We start from the raw sequence: 16,757 nt of genomic DNA, 5'->3' as shown, positions 1-16,757 counted from the left end.
ATCAAGGGAAGCTGAAACCGGTAAGATCTTATCAATATTTATTGACAATAGGTAACTGGAATTTCAAAATAGGCATATAGATAAATATACATAGACAAATAATAGACAATAGATGCATACAAATTAATGAACTATATATAATAAATATACACTGTTAGTTATATAATATGCTAAATACATATAGAAAATTAAATAAATACATAGACTATATGTATATATCTTTAATAAGGTATAGTACATCAATATATGTTATGGGGTGATCTCACCTTTTAAAAATTCATATTATTTCTCTGATTCTTGGGTCAGTAGATTGTAGTTTTCCTATCATTTCTCTTGGACCTGAAATTGGTAGTTTTAGTGCCACTTGAAGAACTTTTAAAAGCCTGAAATTGAACAGTGGATTAATTGGCAGTATAGGTATAATGGGGTAGATGTATGTGCGTATGTGTGTGGGGGGATATGTATTAATTAGCTTATTATACAAATATGTATTAGAGGCATAGGCTATTAAAACTTGAAGAGGTTTCAGTGACCATCTATCTAGTCCAACTGCCTTAGTCCAGCCACCTCTGTTCCCGGGAAGAAGCAGACCCAAAGAGCACAAGTGACTTTCCCTGGCTTATGTGGCTTTCTTGGGGGTGGCATTATACACACTGAGTCTCTCAACCTTAGAGAGGGTAGGTAGGCACACTGCTGTCTTTACTGTCAAGGTTTGAGGAGACTGAAAAATGATTTTGAACAGTGTTCCTTTGGTGTAGAACTTTGCATCTGGTATTCTCTACAGAGGCTAGGCCTTTGATGTACATAGATGAATATGACATTACCCCTACCTCATGAAGAACATAGAGTAGTTAGAAGAACAAATAGGACAATGGAAGTGAAAGCCTGTTCTAAAGTCCAGTAGAAATGGTAGTTATTGTTAGCTTATGTAATACTAATGCATAAACTGACATTGACATTAGCTTACGAGTGATAGAGGACGTTGAATATCATTCTCCTTCCTGTAGTAATTATGAGATTAATTCTGATTTGATTCTTTAAAGCAGACTAATTAGAGTTATTAAAATAATAATACCTCCCATCCCATTAGGCTTATATTTTTATTGAGTCAAACATTTGGAGAGTGGTTAAATTTTTAAGGTTTATTTCTTTGTTTGCAGAAAATCAATATCTAAGTCAACTATTTCTCTTATATTTATGAGCTATTTCAGAATTATGTGAAGAGATCTTTAATTGACAGTCATTTTATTCACAATTTGTAAGTTTGTGTGTGTGCGTTTTTTTATCATCTTAAAGGATGTGGAATTCTTTCACATTTGTGTAATAATGGCCTTTCAAAATACTTAACCTATACCAATTATTCTACCACCTAAAATCTTTACTTAAGTATGATGAAAAAACAAACGGAAAAGTATGGTTAATTATGATCTTATTTGGAAAGAAATACATATTTCTAAATTAAATTTAAAGGATTTAAAGGTACTTTCAGTTCCCATTTGGAATTATTTTCCTGAAACAATAATTCACATACTCTAAATCCACGTAGTTTTTGTCAGGGACCAATTTGCATAATTAATAATACAAAGCATTTTTAAGTACCAGAGATGGAGGACAGATAATATAATAAGAAAGTAGTGCCACTTTATGTAAAATATGTATTCTTTGAAACATACTTGCTACAGATTTTGATATTAAATAGTTAAGTGTGTATTCATGACCCCTCCTACATATAAGTAAAATGGAAATTTACTACTTTGCAGTTTGTGAGCTGCAGCCAGCGAGGATTTCTATGGGAAAGAAAGTACAGATTTAAATTAGACACTAAAAGAAAGAATAATGTTATATGTCTGTGTATATAAATGATTATAGTAAAGTACTTATTATGCATGTATATAATAATGTGGAATGTATATATGTATGATATAATGATTTCACAACAATATAAAAATATAGCCTTTCAAGTATCTTAAGCCTTCAAACAGTAAATATGAGGGCATTAGTCTTTTATTGAAAGTATTCAAAAAATCTGTTTTCCAGTTTTTTTTCCCATGTTTAGATTCAGTGTCACTAGTGGAAATATATGAAAGACTGTACTAAATAATTTTGTAATTGTGGTTTATGAACATCGGTGATTATCTTTTAGACTAGTTAATTTCATCATTCCTCTCTCTCCCACCATGATGTATGTATATATAGATATTACAGACATAGAGATAAACATATATATGCAAATATACATATCAGAGAATAGTTGTGTATTATGTTAAGTATTTCATATGTTTTATTTCACTTATGATAAAGTCAAATGTTAATTCTAAGTCAAACGAGGTATTATTATCATCATTTAACAGATAAGGAAATGGATATATTTAGTATGTGACAAAGCTGGGATTAGGAACTAGGTCTGCCTAATTCATAAATACCAGAGGAATCTATTTACTAATAATTAGTTCACAGAAATAATTTTGGTATAACATCTATGGGGATGATAAGATATAGCTGCCATTTTTTATGATTGTCCTTTTATTCATTTGTTTTTACAGGAAATTTCAAGATGAATTATACTGAGTCCAGCCCATTGGCAGAATCAGCTACAATGGGTTTTACACCTGAGTTAGAGACTATTATACCTGTGCCTTCCAATGAGACCACTTGTGAAAACTGGAGAGAGATACATCATCTAGTTTTTCATGTAGCAAATATTTTTTTTGCAATTGGGTTAGTTATCCCAACTACTCTTCACCTCCATATGATACTTCTTAGGGGGATGTTAACCATAGGTAAGATACCTAACCGAGATTTTATGTAACTTTTTAATAACCGGATTCAGATGGGCTTTGTAATGGGAGTTACAGAGAATTCCTTGTTATGTCTATAGCATACCAAATATATGTCTCTCTTATCGAATTAGCAGTATATCAAGTAACTTAGAATAGAGGCCTTCTCCTGCTTACTTTAGATAAACCTTTATATGTTTTCATATGTTGTTTAGATTTCCCAGATATCAGAAAATCCATTCATGTGTAAGAGTGTGAACTTTGGAGCCGGATTGTGTGATTTGAATCTCGATTCCAACACTTGCTAACTATAACTGGAGCAAGTGATTTAACCTTTCTATACCTCAGTTTCCATATGTGTCAAATAAGGGTAAAAATAATACCACCTCCTGGGATTGTTGTGAGAATTGAATGGGTGTGTGTATGTGTGTGTGTGTATGCATGTACACATTTGACTTATAATAGTGCCTGGCACATACTGGTACTACATAATAGTATAGATGGGTGGTCACATGCGATGCAGGTGTGTGCCCAGTGCCAGGGAGAAATGGAGAGAGTGATACGCTTAGCAGGAAGGCGGAGCAAGCTCCCACTGAGGGAAAGGCAATGGAGCTGGTTTTTGGAAGATAAGCAGAACTTCTTTGAGTGTGAGTGTGTGTGATATCCAGGTAAAAGTCACAGGAGAGAGGGAAATTCATCATATTGAGGGAGGATGAAGAGTAGCTCATTGTTCCTGAAATATGAAATATGACATGGAATGGCTGAGGAAGAGGCTGGAGGGGTAGCTGGAATGTAGCTTGTCCTCCAGCTTCACAGTCAACCTTACATTATGTTGCCTTGTCTCCTTTAAGTAATAACATTTTAAATTTCTTCTAAATTTGCTATGGTATATTTTTTAAAGAATATTTAAAGTTTTACATTTTATGCCATTATTTAGATGCCCCGAATTATTCTGATGAAATAAAAAACTACAAATGAATAATTTTTTGACATGGTAGGTTAGCTTTGTGTGTGTTATATATTATTATCATATTTGATAATTTTATTTGAAATTAAAAATACATATCGGCTCTCACTATAGAATTGATCAAAAGAAATTTGATATTTTATCTAAAGAGAATCGATAAGAAAAATCATTCCTATAGATGAATGGATAATCAAGTGAAAATTCAGATAGCTAGAAAATTTTTGTAAAATATTTAAGCTCACCAATAATCACAGAAATGCAAAATATAACATAATACAAAATTCCTCACTCTTAAATTAAGTTTTCAAATTTTATAATATTGACAACTTGATATGGGCATTCCCAAGTAGTAAGATCATAAATTTGTTAGAAACCTTTTGGAAAACAATTTCTCAATGTCATCAAAAGCTATGATGTTCACTCCCTTGACTCACTGTCAGGTAATGTACCCTAAGCAAACAGTCACAAAACAGACCAGATTTTATGTATAAAAATGTTTTCGCTACTTATCAAAAATTGCACCTCAAACAAATCCCTTCTGTCCACCAGTAAGGAGATAGTTAAATAAATTCTGGTTTGATCAGTTACAATCATTAAAAACTATATACATGAAGAGTTTTAATGAAATGGGAAAATAACTGCAATAATTAAAAGAGCAGGTTTTAAAATTATATATGCAGTGGTTGTGCCATCAGGTAATGATACATAAAGACTGTAAGGAAATATTAAATATCAATAATGGTTGTCTTTAAGTAGTTGAATTGCGGATTTTTCCCCCTTTTGAAAAATATTTTTTAACTTTACGAATACTCTGCAACAAAGCATGTTTTTCTTTTTTGCCAATCGGATAAAAAATAAAATACAACAATGTGCTGTTTGGCTTAGGTATTTCTAAAATGTGTTTGGTTTATTTTATATACAGAGAATAAGTTTATTAGCTTCACGTTGAGGCTATTCTGAATTTCTAACATGTTAACTTTGTTATTCAACAGGATGTACCCTTTATATCATCTGGGCCACTCTCTACCGATGTGCCTTGGATATCATGATCTGGAACTCTGTGTTCCTCGGTGTCAACATTTTGCATCTTTCATATCTTTTGTACAAGAAAAGACCGGTAATTACTAGAAATTAATTAATGAGGAAGAGATTTTAAAGCTAAAAAGCTTTTAAAGTACTCTGTTCGGACTTGGGAATGAGCATCTAATATCTTTAGTTCCTTTAATATAATTTCTCCGAAGATGAAAATTTCTGTTTATATATGCCTGGAAGCAAAACATTTGAGTACTGTGAAAAATATTCTACCAATGAGTTGTTAAAACTTTTTAAATCATTAGAGCAATTTAGACATGAGAGAATATGACAGTGTTCTCTATTTTAGTTTTATAGCATCATTATTTCTTTTGTCTACTGATATTCAGATGTCATTTGGGACTATCTTTGCCTAGTAATAAAATTAATTACTCATGGGCAACTTCCATAAACATATTAGTGATTTACAAATAGTTCATAAATTTTTAATGCAAATTTCTTAAGGTAATGCATTTTTTCTTATGTCCAAAATATTCATTTAAGGAAATGATTCTTTGTGATGAGTTATCACCAGAACACTAGAATTTAACTTTTTTTTTCAACTCTGATTTATCTTGCTGTGTTTCCTTGATCATACCAAGAACAAAAAGATGTAAATAGAATAGGAAAACAGCCTGGCCCTTAGAAATCACTCCATACATGTTTACTGATTGTCCAAGGAGCACACAAATATTCAGTAAAGTAAAAGGTACAATGCCTGCCCTAACTTATGTTTAAAGCCAGATATGTATGTAGGAAACTATTAGAAAACAGGCAATTCATAAGAAATTAGAATTTTAATGATACATACAGATGATATATGTAATAGGCATTCCACTAGATTGTAACCTCCTCAAACATTGTAAGCCAGTCTGTTTTGCCTGCTGTATTAGTTTTATCCAGGTTATGCTGTGTAAAAAAAAAACAACCTAAAAATCTTAGCGACATATGAGAGCAACAGGTTTTTTGCTCATCCACCTCATATGTGAACTCTGGTATTTGTGCACTGAGGTCTCAGCTATGATTCTATTCCATGTGTCTTCTCCATTTCAGAGTCTCTGCTGGAGCAGCAGGTTCTGTTTAGACATGAATTCTCATGACAGAAAAGAACAAAAGAGAAACTTTGTCCCATTGTCTCTTAAAACTTCTACTCAGAAGGGACATATGTCAATTCTGCTCACATTTTATTGGCCAAAGCAGGTGACATGGCCACGCCTGATAATGTAGTGGGTAGGATGGGGTAAGGGGATGTGTAATCCTCTTACAGGGGGTAGGAGCAGCAAATAGTTGGAAATAATATCACCTACCACGCTTACTGTTGTATTCCCTGTTCCTGTGAACCATGATTGGCACAAAATAGGTGCTCAAAAAAAAAAACATTTGACGAGTGGATGCTTTCAAAGAAAAGAATTAAGAAAGCCTCATGAAGGAATTGGGAATTGAGCTAAGACTTACAGGATGAACAGATTATGAATATGAGTCAGTAGATATTTCAGTTCATATGTTCATTACTGCGTGACATTGGCTAGTATACATACTGGAAATGGGACATATTTGTGAATAAATTATTCTAAACACTCATTACTAGTGCTCTTGAATGGAAAAGGCAGATGATAATAATAATGAGGATTACAGTTTTTGAATATCAGAACTTGCTGGAACCCCAAGTTTTGAACAAAAGGTTCGGAAGTTGCTGATGTGGTATCACCAAGTAAGTAAATCACTTAGTATCTGTGTTTTTGTTTTTTCTTGGACTATAAACCTATTTTTTTGAAAAATATAAATACAGGTTCTTCATTAAAATGAAATAACAGGAAAAGTAAGAGCAAAGGCTGCAGTGACATCTGAGCAGTTCTCAGCATCTGGGTCTATAAACTTCATAGTGTGACTGACACAAGTTTTGTTGGGATGGATGATCAGTTGAACCCCAGAGTTCATTGACATGCAGTTCAGATTTCCCAGACTAAAGCTGGGCCCAATGATGGTTGTGACCTGGGCCTTGTATAGTCTGACGGCAGGATGATTGATTCATTTTGCTTTACTCTTCCTCCAGTAGCCAGCCTTACTTGCCAGTGGGTTCTCTATCCTACAGGATTTATTTTAGCTTCCTGTGAAACTGCTACACTGGAACCCTTTTACACTCTTCACTTTGCTTCAGAATAAATGAGAAGCAGTGATGGCAGCTGTGCATGTTTGTTTTCCTACATCGATGCATTCAATGATAATTACATGTAGTTAAAATGCTTAATGAATGTATTTTCATAAATATGTTTCCATGTTGATTCCAATTTTATGTGTTTATTGTTATAATATTTCAAAGTTAGTGTTATTTCTGTGAAACAAATGTGTTCTAAATACGAAAAAGTTTTGTGTTATTTATAGAAAATGCTAACAGTGGGAAGGTGAGTGATGTGACAACATTCAAAACCTCCACTGTTGCTTTGTAGCACTTAGGGAGAGATGTGATCAATAGTACAAATCTTCCCCATATGTTCTCAGTTCCATTTAACTGCAAAAGTGCCCTTTTAACATATAAACTTCTGTCATCACTTACTCTCTGTGTAAGATTCCATTGACTAAAATATAGACAGGCAATGGTACATATTGCAAATTTATTTATTCTCAAAACCGTACTGAGACCACAGAAGTCAATGTTTTGGTGTGGCTGCATTCACACAGCATCTGGTCATTGCTGAATTTCAGGTAAAGATTGAAAAGGAACTCAGTGGCGTCTACCGGCGATTGTTTGAACCACTCCGTGTGCCTCCAGATTTGTTCAGAAGGTTAACTGGACAATTTTGCATGATCCAAACCTTGAAAAAGGGCCAGACTTATGCTGCAGAGGATAAAACCTCAGTTGACGACCGTCTCAGTATTCTCCTGAAGGGAAAGTAAGTGCTCTATGGGAAACGAAATTCCCATTTTGCTTTGAATCTTCTCATGGCCTCCAGGTAAGAAATGCATGGAAGAACATATTGCCAAGCAATGGAGGAAGCAGTCAGAATTTGTGGTGGTGAACTTTCACTTTATGACTGCATTTGGGAATGCTACAGAGCAAATGTTAAAGTTGCATAGAATTTACTGCTCTGAATCTTATTAATGTCTGGATTTTCTGTTGTGAACATTTTAAACCTCTTTTTGACCTTTTATTCAAAGCTAATTAGTCAAACTTGAAGAAGATTTAAATTAGGCAGTAAAATTCAAGATGCTTGTGCATGTTTCAGAGGTGATTTGTTTATTTTTTCAAGATCACAAATATAACTTTTAGCAACATCAATATCTGAGAAGAGAGCTAGTGTATATTGTTCTGGCATAGTTATTAATACTACCCCTTCTCTCTTGAAAGTGTCTGAGTCTGAGTCATAAATCATATGGTTATTCTAGGCATAGAGGGAGAGACCTTTTGAAAGGCACATGTCTGGATCAATACTGACACTTTCTTTTTTTCTTATGGCTGGTGAAATTTATTCTGAAATAAATACTTGTCTTCCAGAAGTGCTTTTAATTATATGCATCATCTATGGACTCTTTAAAACTTTAGTACAAAATGTAAACCCAGAACATCATTGAGATTTCTAAGGATTGTTATATTATTTGTGAAATATTATGCATTTATTAACATTAATTTCTGTTATCAGAATGAAGGTCTCCTATCGAGGACATTTTCTGCATAACATTTACCCCTGTGCCTTTATAGATTCTCCTGAATTTAGATCAACTCAGATGCACAAAGGTGAAAAATTCCAGGTATGTTTTGGCATGTTTTTTAACTGAGGTATAATTGACATATAATATTCTATTAATTTCAGACCATCACAATGAACTAATAATTGTATATATTGCAAAATGATTACCCTAATAGATCTAGTTAACATCCATCACCATACATAGTTATAACTCTTTTTTGTGATGATGAGAACTTTTAAAATCTGGCATGATCGAAACTTGTTTATGTCTTATTAAAATCCAAAGGATATTAATAGAAAAGTGGCCATGATTTATTTTTAAAAAAGAGGTTACCATGCAGTGTATATAGTATGATCCCATTTTTGTAAAACTTAAATTAGTGCATATATGTATACGGAAAGAAGTCTAGAAAGATACATCCTAATTTGGCTTGATGTTAATGTAATTATTTCTGGTTTGTGAGTTTGATTGCTTTTCTGTTTTCTTCCTTTTTACTTATTTGAATTTTTACAATTTTTCCATAGATAACATCTAATGCTTTTATGAGAATAAATGAAAATGTCAGTAATAGATAACCAGTGTTCCTAAAACATATAATTGGTTTCTTTTATTGTGGAAAAACAGAAAACTGGCTTTGTCCTAGAGAACTTACTTTGTTAATTCATGTGAAAAATCAAATCACTATATTCTCTTATATTTAATGAATATATTTGAGGGCCAAGAATGAAGTTTTTCATAGTTAATACAATTTGAGCATGGACTACTGAGCGTGATTCTTTTTGTATCTTAAAAAATACTCCACAATAGCTCTCCTATTTTCTTCCCTTCATTATTGGTAGGAAAGTAACCTTTAATCTCAGCCTCTAGATAAATAGCAGTAAAGAAATAGTGTTTCTTGATAACAAATCTTATTTCTGAGTCTCATTTTGAAATGCTATACAATTTGAGATGCTGCATGGAGATAAAAGGGGCAAGTTACAGGCATCTAGTTTAGCTTATTTGCAGGGTTTCAGCTCTGCCCTGCTCCCACCCTGCCTGAGTAACTGGCCTGAATAACCACACAACTTAGTATAGTAATGTACACTTCCTATAAGGTCTCAGATAAGTTCACTAACTGTGTGCAATGCTTTTCCCAGGCTGGCTGAGCTTAAGATACAGAAGGAGAAAGTGAATGCTGTATTTGGGCTCCTCTCATTTACACTCTCACCTTGTGTTTGTGGGGGTTAGTTGTGCACTGAGATTTATGTTCTTATTGTATCTTTGATCATCACCATCTACAAACTAGTACAGAGGCACTTCTTTCCTCTGTCCTTATTTCTTCTGACCTTACAATTTCTTTTCTCAAAGCCTGACTTTTATCATGTCACATCCATTTCTCTGTGCATAGTAGCAAGTGCTTTTTTATGCACTAGCCAGTCTCATATGATCCTGAAGAGGCTAGGATTTGGAGAGTGGGTGGAAACTGAACCTCTTTCGTTTCCAGAAGCAAGTGGCTTCTGAGAAGCCAGAGATATAACATGTACTATCTTTTCCACTGGACTTCAAATTATATTACATTTATAATTAGGTTAACAAAAAAGGAATTCCTACCACTAGTTACAGTTCTCTTTCTTCTTGGGGACTGGGAATTGGGGTTTGGTAATTGAGAAATGTTCTTGATAATTGCTGTAAAGTTTCCAAAAACATGACCAAAGTTGAAGTAGTACCATACATAGCTGAGTGAAGGATATTTATTCAGCTTTTCCAAACACCAGTCAGCCTTCCTCAGCATAGAGCCTGGTCTGGCACTTCCTAATTGGTCAGTAGGTAGCAATTTCTCTAGCATCATCAAACCGGTATCCTGTACAATTGCTGCAGACTCCATCAGAGTGAGCTCTTGGGGGAGATTGTGTTTTGATTGTTTACAAAATGTTCCCATTGACAGTTACTCGAGAATAAAATTGGCTGTTGCACCAATCTGTAGGAGTATCTTGCCTCTTTCAGAAGCAAGTTACCAAATAAAAAACTGTCACATGTTTCCAGGGGGGCTTACTACCTGTGCCCATGGCGGAGGACAATTAAAATTGTCAGGGGTCAAACTGCTCCAGCTGCTTGCTTTTTACCAGCTAATTTGATTTTTCTTTAATTCTGAACAGTTGCAAGAATTCTAACAAGGAGCTACTTCCTTTGAGTTTTTCTTTCTCTCAATTTATTCTTTGGTCGGGGTACTAATGAATTATACAATGGGGTGAAAGAAGAAAAGAAAGGCAAGTGGACTCAACAACTGTCCCTTGAGATTGCACAGCTAAAATTGTTCAGATACATGAGGTAATTATAATGATAGACACAGTGCTAGAGCTGAGAAAACAGATTCCAAACTTATAGCTGCTCCCTAGCTGCTTACAGTCATTTAGTACTTATACACCAGAGTTGCTACTTAAAACTATTGATAGAATCTTGAGTATCATTATTACAAAAGATGGAAGTCATCTTTTGTGTTTGATTTCTTCTTCTTTGTGCAGTTGTTTTAAATCTAGTGAGCTTTTGCATTTACATGTTTTTCTTTTGCATTCTATCTCCTGCTGTTGCCTTCCCATAATCAATAGCATGTCTTATGCTCTGAAGCCAAAAAATCAAAGCTTATTGACTTTAAAGGAAGAAAAATGTCTTGGAGGCAGATGTCCAAGCTATTGTGAAATAAGTGAACACTAAGTTTTAACTGGTATTTAAATAAAACCTTGTCTTAGTATTAAGTGAATCTTTTGGGAAAGCTGCAAACCAATTTAATCCATCAGTTTGGACTGCTGTATTTCAATGCTTACGAGAGCTCGATAGGAATTAGTTGAATAGACCACTTCTAAGACAATTTTCATGTTCCTGGTATGTGAAATGTTGTACAATAGATGAAGAAAATAAAGTCTCCCCTCTGGATGGTCAGACTGCTCTTTCCAATTCTAGCACATTCAACAGTTCCCTCAGACATCCTTGTTATTGTATATTGTCTTCCCGATACTGAGGGTGTGGAATTGGTTTGGAATCTAAAGTGAGGGGCCGATCCAGAACCTTGAGGTAATCACAGCAAAGCCAGTTAAAAGTGCTTAGTCTAACTCTACCTGAAAGAAATTATTTTATGTCTCCATTGCCCTGTTTGCTTTCATTCCTTCAGTAAAGTTCTTCATAAGAACTCAAGTATGGCACTGTTGAGGTACCCTGATAAGAAGCAAATTTATTTAACAGAAGCTTTAAATATTCCTATATTGATTTATAAAAATTCCTCATTAAAAATATGTTTTACTTGACTGCTGTGACAGGAAATTATTAAATAAAACTATTTAGCAGGAATGAAGCATTAGCTATCAAGTAAAATGACCTCAGTCAATATGCTAACTACCCACTTCCAACTAAATGTCTACTCTGAGGGACTTGTAAGTTACTCATACATACTGCAGGTATAGTTTATTATTTGAATACTGTTAAGTTTAAAGTTAGTAATAATTTAAACATGTTTAAAGTATTTTTCAAGTATAAGTAAGAAATGATTTGCTAAGCAGACTGTGGTGTTGTATTATAAGTATCACTGTCTTTGTGGAAATGAGGTTATTACAATGGTTGGAAAGACATTAAATGCCTCATCTGTCACCGAGATATAATTTCTTCTTCTTCAAGATGATTTCCAGCTCTTTTTAAAACTCATTATCCCATTATACATGTTATATTTTCCAAAGTCTTGTATGACATCTTTGCAAAATGAAGGGACTTCAATTCTCCAAACCCTTTTTTCAGAGCTCGGGTGCACGACTGGGCTCTGTGAGTACTGGGTGCTTTCTAATCACTCCTAAATAGTACTCAGTTGCCTTGTGTTTACTTACCCATCTCTTACTGTTTATGGGAACTTCTGAGGAGTTGCTTGACTTTATGCTTCTATAAATCCTTTTTTTTTTTTTTTTATCATGTCTTTACTTTTTATTAGCTTCCTCCACTAGAATGTAGGTTTCATGACATGTTCAGCTGTTTTTTGTATGAGAGACTCTTGATGGACTGTGAGCCAACTTTGTGGTCACTTGGCCAGATTTCTTTCTATAGGATCATCTTGAAGAATATTGGACACATTGGGTAGGATTTGTCCTGGTGGGAAAATATATCTGGGATGGGAGTCGAAAGTGCTCCTGCCGCCACTAGTTAACATGTGCTTGTGATTAAGTTTTTTGGTGCTTCTCATTTGGCATCTAAAAGATAGGGAAGAATGTCATCTGTCTTATCTTAAAGGTAGTTTTGAGTATCCATTTATATGATAGGTGTAAAAGCATCTTAAATGTTTAAAAATACAATACATATATAAAATGAGTGGTATTATGTGCAGCTGTCATTCCCTAGTCATTCCCTGCCATTTTCTTCTGTATTTGTCAAGAATACTTATTGCCACTTGAGGTATCATATTTATTTATTTATTATCAGCTTCCTCCACTAGAAGGTAAACATCACAGGGCAAGGATGTCGATGTTCTTATTCACAGTTGTAACCTCAGCGTTTTGAATAGTATCTGGCATTAAGGATGTGCATAATAGTGTATGTTAAAAGAATGAATGGAATTTAGTGTTTTATGGAGTCATTGAAATGCCAATACGTTTCTTAAATCCAAATGTGTTTGGTTTTGGAGATTTCTATTTTTAATATAATAAATAATTGCAAACTTTTATTTCTAGGAATATTGATCCACTTTTTAAAGTGGCCAAAACTCTCTAATTTACTAAAGATGAAATTTCAGCTGTTGACATAAAGAGAGAAGCTAGGTTTTGCATAGTCTCTCTTAGTCGACATAAAATATCCCCTTTTCATCTGAAATATATTTAATTTTTTGACTAACAAGGGGAAAAGAGCTCCTTTGGAAGTATTTTCTGTGAGCCCCGATATGACATCATGTCGATTTAACAAATCTTTATTAATCTACCTGGATAGGCATTGGGTTTAATGTTGAGATATAAAAATGCGTTTTGCCTTCAACTGTATTTGTGTTCATTTGTTAATTCCTTCATACAATAAATACACATTGAGCACCACTCTGTGTTGGAAGACAGACATTCAGACATGAGGATGCACAACCCCTCCTGTCAGAGTGCTTAGGAGAAACATGTGTCAGTATTCAGTGATGCGAGTGCCATGTGAAGTTCAGAGAAGAAGTAGTAATTGATGGGGACCGGGGGGTAGGGGTGGGGACAGAAGGGCTTCCTGACACTGAGCTGTGAGGGCATGGCCCCTCACTCTGAGGAAGGGATTTATTTAAAGAATACTTGAGCTCTGTGTAGTATAATTACAATGGTTTCCCAATTCTGAGCTATTTGCAGGATCTCTGTGCATCAGTCCTCAGTGGACTACATTGGAGCTAATTTTAAAAGGTGACACTCAAGAAATACCTATAACAGAAGATCCATAGGAAGAACCTCACTAGCCTTATTCATTAGTGACAGCATGGGCCATAAAACCAACTCACATGAGTTCATTTTCTCATTCTCTAGTGTGTGTTTGTAGAGTTGGCTGGGTAGAAGGTCTTTCACCTATAACTTGCCTCACAAATCTTACTTTACTTCTTTTGCTTGAAGCTATATTATTTAAGCTCTGTTATAATCATTGGGGTATAAAGAAATATTTAGCCTTAAATTATATGTCCAATTGGAACATCAGCCTAATACACTATGGCAGTGCTACTGACACAGTGACCATTTTTCTGTCACCAGACCTCACAAAACAGAACAAGAACTAGGCGAGAGTTTGCTCTTATCTAGTCTGCAGATTGCTTGGTTTTAAACAATTTGATACATAATTTTGAAGTTTGCGTGTATGAATTTTATTTTAACAAATATGACAAATCATTGCTATAATAATATCCACTAAGTTATTCTACCCTTCCCCCAAGTTACTGTAGTCATAATTTGTATACATAGATGCACTTTTTTCTTTCTATGTTTGTTTCTTTGGCAGGTCACCATCGTTGCAGATGATAACTGCAAATTTTTATGCTGGTCAAGAGAAAGATTAACTTACTTTCTGGAGTCAGAACCTTTTCTATATGAAATATTTAGGTATCTTATAGGAAAAGATATTACAAATAAGCTCTACTCATTGAATGATCCCACCTTAAATGACAAAGTAAGTGTTTTTCTGAGTATGTTTATTTCATTAAATAAATACGTATAGTGAAATATAAATCACTTTATGCAATATATATTTTCCTGAATTCTCATTAATTAGTCATATTTTAAGTGAAGTGGGGATGTTTGTAATTTAGAGACCCTTCCAAGAATCAGTTCTCAAGAATGAGGAAATATTTTGTTATTATTATATTTGCTGTTACCTAGTGAGATGTCTCTAAATGTCAGGGACTTCCATTTGTGGTAATGAGATGCTATCCTCTTCATAAAGGGTCTTCTAAGCAATCTAAAGAAGATGGTAAGTGATTGGGAGGGAATTGGGGGATGTGGAATAGGCCAAGGAAGGCAGTGCTGTGGCTGCAAACTGAGAAACGCCGACAGACCCCAGCAAGCAAGAAGATGGCATTTTAACCCTGGTATCCGCCAGTTTTTCTTGTGCATCCTCCTGATCAAGCTCACTCCTAGAAAGCCCATACGTGATGAGAGAGGTATGGAATGGAAGCCTGTATCAATTCAGTTAGGAATTTCAGAGTTGCATAGGTCTTCAAAAATTTGCAATTCGATCTTCATTTCCCCACATTTGCTTAGAAGGAAATTAAAATAATCACAGAAGAGAACTTGTAAAACATTGTTTCTGTGATAAGTACTGTTTTCCAGGGACTACTGAATATAGGTGTGTGGACACTTAAGGCCATCTTGTCTGGGTTGTTTGTCAAATTAGGTTGGTGTTTATTAATTTACAGATTAATAAATAGGCTATTGAGTATGTTAACTTTATATCATATATTTGTAGTAATATAATAGAATAGAAATCATAGCTAACATTTATCGGGCACTTACTATATGCCAGGTAGTCTTTTATTTCAAAGAAAAGTAAATGCTGCTGCCAGGGAATATATGATCTTAAGTCCCATAGGTGTCAGAAATCTTAAAACTTTGTTTTGTAGAAGGCCAAAAAGTTGGAACACCAGCTCAGCCTTTGCACGCAGATTTCCATGCTGGAAATGAGGAACAGTATAGCCAGCTCCAGTGACAGCGAAGACGGCTTACACCAGTTTCTTCGGGGCACCTCTAGCATGTCCTCTCTTCGTAAGTTATCCCAAAACTGATAATACTTCGTGATTCTGATGGATGTCACTGGAAATAGACAAATGACAACTTCAATCAGAAAAATAACTTTGCAAGTAACTATTTGACAACATGAAAGTATCAATAAAAGTAATGATTTCCAGCTTTGTTTTCCATATTGCACATCAGCTAAAATCCAACTTTAGAACTCTTATTTCTATTTCAGAAATTGTTCCCTTGTTTTGCCACATGCTTTTCTTAGGTCCTGGTTCACTGGAATAATGTGAAAGAGTCCTGCTACACATTCAGCTTTGTCGATTTCATGATTTTAGTTCTAGTTTAAGTGTAGACTCAGCAATGTGTTGAAAAGGGTAGAAAGCAACTGTGGGATGTCTTAATGCTGGCTGGTTCTCCACTGTGAGTCCTGAGAGTTAGCAGGTGATCTGATAATAGAATATTCCTGAAGATGACCACCTAACACTCCTGTGAGTTATTTGTACACCCACCCAGAGGCAAGTTTTCCAAGATCCTTCCATAGGTAAGATTGTTTTAAAACCGTTTAAGTAACAGTGATGACACAGATATTGACGATTATGAGTAAAATGAGAAAAACTAAATTATCTTAAGAATTCATTGCTTAAAATTATTTTAAGAATTATTCCAAGAATGATAGTATAAGAACTTTGAACAAATTCCTGTAAAATATCAAAAAGACAGATAAATTCTCCTATCACAAAGACTAAAAACTATTAATATTTCCAATTGTATATTAATCCAGAGCAACTTCTAACTAAATACAGTTCTACATTCAACAATCTTAAATATTTATGTAAATGATCTTGCAACTTTGGATGTCTTAGATAAATTGGGTTAAGGATTTTAATTATTGCATAGTCAGGAGAGGCAGGAATTGACAAGGGCACATAATAGGGATAATAAGCCTCCAAAGCAAAGTCTAGGCATAGAAATGCTTTGTGTACCTAATAAGTTAATTTAACTAATTAACTTACTATGTAAGATCTTACCTGAAGGAGATTTCAGAAGAAGGACAAGTAAGAAATT

At 34.3% G+C, this 16,757-nt stretch overlaps 1 protein-coding gene across 2 annotated transcripts in view; it reads left to right on the top strand.

Moving 5' to 3' along the window:
• BVES (blood vessel epicardial substance) overlaps window positions 1–16,757 on the top strand; it is a 32,184-nt gene that overhangs the window by 1,443 nt on the left and 13,984 nt on the right. For both annotated transcript variants that reach the window (XM_016126184.2, XM_016126182.2), the window contains exons 2-7: window positions 2,544–2,780; window positions 4,737–4,861; window positions 7,519–7,706; window positions 8,454–8,562; window positions 14,458–14,625; window positions 15,575–15,716. In XM_016126184.2, coding sequence (XP_015981670.2) covers window positions 2,544–2,780; window positions 4,737–4,861; window positions 7,519–7,706; window positions 8,454–8,562; window positions 14,458–14,625; window positions 15,575–15,716 — 969 coding nt within the window. The remainder of the gene's footprint in view (window positions 1–2,543; window positions 2,781–4,736; window positions 4,862–7,518; window positions 7,707–8,453; window positions 8,563–14,457; window positions 14,626–15,574; window positions 15,717–16,757) is intronic.

Source organism: Rousettus aegyptiacus, unplaced genomic scaffold, assembly GCF_014176215.1.
Source record: "Rousettus aegyptiacus isolate mRouAeg1 unplaced genomic scaffold, mRouAeg1.p scaffold_m13_p_1, whole genome shotgun sequence".
Lineage (NCBI taxonomy): Eukaryota > Metazoa > Chordata > Mammalia > Chiroptera > Pteropodidae > Rousettus > Rousettus aegyptiacus.
The sequence above is the reverse complement of the archived record's forward strand: the minus strand, read 5'-3'. Positions and strand labels throughout refer to the sequence as shown.